Source organism: Arachis duranensis, chromosome 7 (assembly GCF_000817695.3).
Source record: "Arachis duranensis cultivar V14167 chromosome 7, aradu.V14167.gnm2.J7QH, whole genome shotgun sequence".
Lineage (NCBI taxonomy): Eukaryota > Viridiplantae > Streptophyta > Magnoliopsida > Fabales > Fabaceae > Arachis > Arachis duranensis.
In genome coordinates, this window is record NC_029778.3 from 39,637,115 (window position 1) to 39,643,210 (window position 6,096).

Genomic DNA, 6,096 nt, shown 5'->3' on the forward strand with positions numbered 1-6,096 from the left:
TTCAACCCCTTCACGTAACTCACCCCAATTTGAATGCTAACTTTGAATTGAAGACCGCTTTGATCAACCTCCTACCTAAGTTTCATGGGCTTCCCGCACAAGATCCTATTCGACATCTCAAGGACTTCCACCGCATATGTTCAACTACAAGACGGGAAGGGTCCGATGAAGTTGCTATATGGTTGTTTGCTTTCCCTTTCTCTCTTGAGGACAAGGCTAAAGAATGGTTCTACACTCTCTCTAGTGAAGTTACCTCCGATTGGGACTTACTTAGAAGAGGCTTCTTGGATAAATTCCTACCTCCGGAAAAGATGGATAGGCTAAGAAAGGAAATGTCTTGTATTGTGCAAGGTGAAACGGAACCACTCTATGAATATTGGGAACGGTTTCGCAAATTACTAGATTCATGCCCCAATCACATGCTTGACACTCAAGTATTGCTTGGATACATATGTCAAGGGATGCGAGAGCAAGATAGAACCCTCTTGGACACTTCTAGCAATGGTTCTTTGTCCAAATATAAAACTGCGGAGGAGGCATGGCAACTTATTATTGACTTGGCCGAATCCAATCAACATATGAGGCGAAGAGTCAACCGTCCAACATCAACCACAACCTCAATCATACAAACAACAACACCCTCCACCACCTCAACAATACAACCAACAATTGGTTCCTCAAAGAGTATGTGGCATTTGCTCTTGCTACTCTCACTACACGGATGAGTGCCCAAGCCTTCAAGAAGACAATACCTTGGCGGCTACCCACAATTTCTATGATCGCCCCAACCAAGGATACTACCAAGGCGGTAATCCTAACCAAGGGTACTCTTATCAAGGAGGAGGAAGCCACAACCAAGGAAGTGGATACAATAATCAAAATTGGAAAGACAACCATCAACAAGGGAATAGGGACAACAACAACAATGGAGGAGGTCAAAGATGGGGTAACAATTCACAAAACTTTTCACAAAACCGACCATACAACTCACAAAACCAATCATACAATCAACAAAACCCACAAAGAAACTACCAAGCATCACAAAACTTCTCACAAAACCGACCATACAACTCACAAAATCAATCATACAATCAACAAAACCCACAAAGAAACTACCAAACATATCAACCACCACATCAAAGACCACCACCCAACCAATCACAAGCTCCTCAACTCACGTACGCAACCACTCCCTCCAACCAAGATGAAACACTCCGAACCATTATCCAAGGCCAAAAGGAACTACAAAACACACTTGCTTCCGGCCTCACCGGTCTCACCTCTACACTACAAGCTCTTCTTGCACGCATGGACACACCATCAACTTCCACTCCTCAACCCCCAATCCAAAGTGTCATTCCTTCTCAACCTCAACCAAATCCAAAGGGGGGCATCAATGCCATCACCCTTAGATCCGGTACGCAACTAAAAGGGAAGGAAGCAAAGGATTCAAGCCCTATCACAACCACTCAAGAAGAGGAGAGAATAGATATAGAAGAGGTAGTGGAAGAGGAGACACCACAAGCCATAATTGAGGATGAGATCCAACCAACAAGAGAGACAACCAAGGCCAAAAGAACCTTGGAAGAGGAAGTTGCTCAACCACTTCCATTTCCAACACTTGCAAAGAAGGCTAAAAAGCGCATAGAACTTGACCCCAAAATGGTGGAAGTGTTCAAGAAAGTTGAGGTAACCATCCCCCTCTTTGATGCTATCCATCAAGTTCCTAGATATGCTAAATTTCTCAAAGACTTATGCATACATAAGGACAGAATTCTTGAATTGGAAACCATTCCATTGGGGAGTTCTATTTCCGCTTTAATGGGAACACTACCCGAGAAGTGTGATGATCCGGGTCCTTGTATGGTTACTTGCACAATCAATGGAGTTCACTTTAAAGATTGCATGTGCGACCTTGGAGCATGTGTTAGCATCATGCCACTATCCGTTTACCGGTTATTGAACTTGCCACAACTAAAAAGATCAACGGCAAGATTTGTCCTAGCGGATAAGAGCATAATCACCGTAGCGGGCGTTGCGGAAGACGTATTGGTGAATATAAAAGGGTTGATATTCCCCATTGACTTCTATGTTCTTGAAATACCATCAAGCGAAACCGAGAGAGCATCGTCCATCCTACTTGGAAGACCATTCCTGAGAACTTCTAGATTCAAACTTGATGCTTACTCGGGGAATTACTCATTTGAAATAGATGGGAGAATTGTAAGCTTTAGCCTAGAGGAAGCAATGAGGCATCCACCGGAGAACCACTCTTTGTTTCGGTGTGACCCAATCGACAACATAGTGGCCGAAGTACATCTAGCAAAGTTAGATGAGAAGCATATGGGTGAGGAAGCGAATGAAAAGTCAAGCGAACTAAATTGAAGAAGCAAATGAAAAGTCAAGCGAATTAAATACCACACATCATGCAACTCATCCGGAAACTCAAACCTCAAAGAATAACAAAAAGTTGGAATTGAAGCCACTACCACCTCACTTAAGGTATTCATACCTTGATGAAGCCCAAGAGCTACCCGTGATAATTGCCCAAGAGCTAACCCCTCAACAAGAAGAGAAATTGCTGAATGTCTTGAGAAAAAACAAAAGGGCAATTGGGTGGAGTTTGGCGGATCTAGTGGGAATAAGCCCCAAAGTATGCGAACACCGCATATTCCTTGAAGAAGGAGCAAGACCGGTCCGGCAACCTCAAAGGAGACTCAATCCTACCATCCTTGAGGTAGTAAAGAAAGAAGTCACTAAGCTACTTGAAGTAGACATCATCTACCCTATCTCGGATAGCGAATGGGTAAGCCCGGTCCAAGTAGTGCCCAAAAAGTCCGGAGTAACAACAATCAAAAATGAAAGTGGTGAACTCATAGCAACAAGAGTGCAAAATTCTTGGAGAGTATGCATAGATTACCGAAGATTGAATGCGGCCACAAGAAAAGATCATTTTCCACTACCATTTATTGATCAAATGCTTGATCGATTAGCCGGTAAATCATATTACTGTTTTCTTGATGGCTACTCCGGATACTTCCAAATTCATATTGCTCTAGAGGACCAAGAAAAAACCACATTTACTTTCCCCTTTGGGACGTATGCTTACAAGCGTATGCCATTTGGCCTATGCAATGCACCGGCAACGTTCCAAAGATGCATGATGAGCTTATTTGCGGATTTTCTAGAGCAATCAATGGAAGTTTTCATGGATGATTTTAGTGTGTATGGTGATTCATTTGAGCATTGTCTAGGTAACCTTGAAAAAGTCTTGGAGAGATGCACCAAAACAAACCTTGTTTTAAATTTTGAAAAATGTCATTTCATGGTCAAACAAGGCATTGTTTTGGGACACATAGTATCAAAAGAAGGCATCTCCGTAGATCCGGCAAAGATAAATGTCATATCTAGTTTACCTTACCCCTCCTCCGAGAGGGAAGTCCGTTCTTTTCTTGGACATGCAGGATTTTACCGGAGATTCATCAAAGACTTTAGCAAGGTGGCTCTACCCTTCTCTCGATTACTCCAAAAAGACATTGAATTTGAGCTAAGCAAAGAATGTATGGAAGCATATGACAAACTCAAAGTAGCGTTGACACAAGCTCCTATAGTGCGAGGCCCCAATTGGACTCAACCTTTTGAAATCATGTGTGACGCTTCAAACTATGCGATTGGAGCCGCGTTAGCACAACGCGAGGGTAAGATTCCCTATGTCATAGCTTATGCTTCCAAAACATTAGATGGAGCCCAATCCAACTACACTACTACCGAAAAGGAATTACTAGCTATTGTTTTTGCTTTGGACAAGTTCCGAGCTTATCTTCTTGGTTCCAAGGTAGTAGTGTACTCGGATCATGCGGCACTAAAGTACTTGTTGGCCAAGAAGGAATCAAAACCGAGATTAATTCGTTGGGTGCTTTTGTTACAAGAATTTGATTTGGAGATCAAAGATAGGAGTGGTTCCCAAAATCTAGTGGCGGACCATTTAAGCCGCCTTGAACACACAAAGGGCGATACCACTCCCATCAATGACTCCTTTCCTTTAGATACCCTGCACGCAATCTCGGAAGTGGTTCCGTGGTATGCCCCAATAGCAAACTATTTGGTTTCACACACCTTCCCTCCCAATCTTGACAAAAACAAAAAGGACAAGCTGAAAAGCGAATCCAAATACTATATTTGGGATGATCCCTATTTGTGGAGATGTGGAGCGGACCAAATAGTTTTGATGTATGGGGAATCGACTTCATGGGACCATTTCCAAACTCCAATGGCTTTCTCTACATCTTGTTAGCCGTCGATTATGTGTCAAAATGGGTGGAGGCAATCCCCACCCGAACGGATGACGCTAATGTGGTGTATTCTTTTGTGAGGAATAATATCATTTGCCGTTTTGGAGCCCCAAGAGCAATCATAAGTGACCAAGGATCACACTTTTGCAACAAGAAAATAGACGGCCTCATGAGGAAATATGGCATCATCCACAAAGTCGCCACGGCTTACCATCCTCAAACAAACGGCCAAGCCGAAGTCTCTAACCGAGAAATCAAGCATGTCTTAGAGAGAGTTGTGAAGCCGAATAGGAAAGATTGGAGCACTAAACTCTCCGATGCACTTTGGGCGTATCGGACGGCTTACAAGACACCGATCGGCATAAGCCCCTTCCGGCTTGTATATGGTAAAGCATGCCACTTACCGGTGGAGATTGAACACAAAGCATATTGGGCCGTAAAGGAGTGTAATATGAACTTGGGTGGAGCCGGCATAGAAAGAAAGCTTCAATTGGCAGAATTGGAATGTTTGAGACAAGAAGCCTACGACAATGCTAGACTCTACAAGGAAAAATTGAAAGCCATCCACGACAAAAACATTAGGAGAAAAGAGTTCCAACCCGGTGACTTAGTACTTCTCTACAATTCAAGGTTGAGACTACTACCCGGAAAGCTAAGATCAAGGTGGGATGGACCTTACCAAGTGGAGAAAGTAGAACCTTATGGGGTCTACCACCTGCGCCACCCATCAAGCCCGGATATCTTCAAGGTAAACGGTCACCGTCTCAAATTGTATCATGGTGAGCAAAGAAAGAACTCCAAGGAGATTGAAGTGTTCCTCTTGAGGGATGCAAATCTTGAACAAGCACAATGAGCCACTGAAAGTCCAACTTAAGGACGTTAAACAAAAGTGCTAGGTGGGAGACACCCCACCATGGTATGATCTTCCTTTGAACCTTGTACATAGACACTTGATTTCATGTTTGTTAGTTAGATTTTATTGTCAATTTTCCATCATTTGTTCAATTCACTGCTGATTTGCCAAGTCAAAGGCCCTGTTATAGTGCTTAGGCAGCTGTGTGGAAAGGGGAAGTTGTAATGTCAAAAGTGGTATAAACACATGCACAATTAAGAAAAGCAACCCCCTTGCGCGTGCGCGCGCCTGGCGCGCACGCATCCTTAAGGTACTCGAAGGTCACCCACGCGAGCGCGCACCGTGCGCGGACGCGTGGATCGCAAAACATAGCCTCCATACATTTACCCGAGAGTTATGCCCACACCATGCCAGGGCCATGCCTGAAGCACAAGAAGCACGCGCGCACGCGCACATGGCGCGTCCGCGCACTTGGGCAAAGTCTGTCGATCAACGCGCAAGCGTACTGTGCGCGTCCGCACCGATTGCGCTGCTGCAATCCTGGTACATGTTCCAGAGAGTTAGGCCGCTCTTAGGCCTCTACCAAGCCACAAGCCCAAAACCTTGACCGCGTGCGCGCACTGGACGCGCACGCGCCCATACACTGCGAGCACAATACGCGCGCGCGCCATAGCCGCGTACGCGCCCATTGCTCCTGCACTCGTCTCTTGGCCATTTCACAGAGAGTTGAGCCCCCTCTAGGCCCCTCTCATGCCTGGGGCACAACCACGTTGACGCGTGCGCGCACTGGACGCGCACGCGCCAATAGTCCTGAAGCAACTTCTGGTACATATACCAGAGAGTTGTGCCAACCCTGTGCCTCCCTTGTGCCCCCAGCCCAAACACATGGGCGCGCCAGCGCAAGGCACGCGCGCGTCCTTCTCCACCTCGGCTCGCTGCGCGAGCGCACAC

General features: G+C 45.4%; 1 protein-coding gene across 1 annotated transcript; it reads left to right on the plus strand.

Annotated features, from left to right (window-relative positions):
• Positions 1-1,308: 1,308 nt before the first annotated feature.
• LOC107458661 (uncharacterized) lies at positions 1,309-2,385 on the plus strand. Its single transcript, XM_016076883.1, has one exon. It carries the CDS (start codon positions 1,309-1,311, stop codon positions 2,383-2,385), a length of 1,077 nt encoding a protein of 358 aa, XP_015932369.1.
• Positions 2,386-6,096: the final 3,711 nt, after the last annotated feature.

Excerpts from the sequence above, each read along its gene's own strand:
- LOC107458661 (XM_016076883.1), top strand. The coding sequence starts at position 1,309 with ATGGACACACCATCAACTTCCACTCCTCAACCCCCAATCCAAAGTGTC.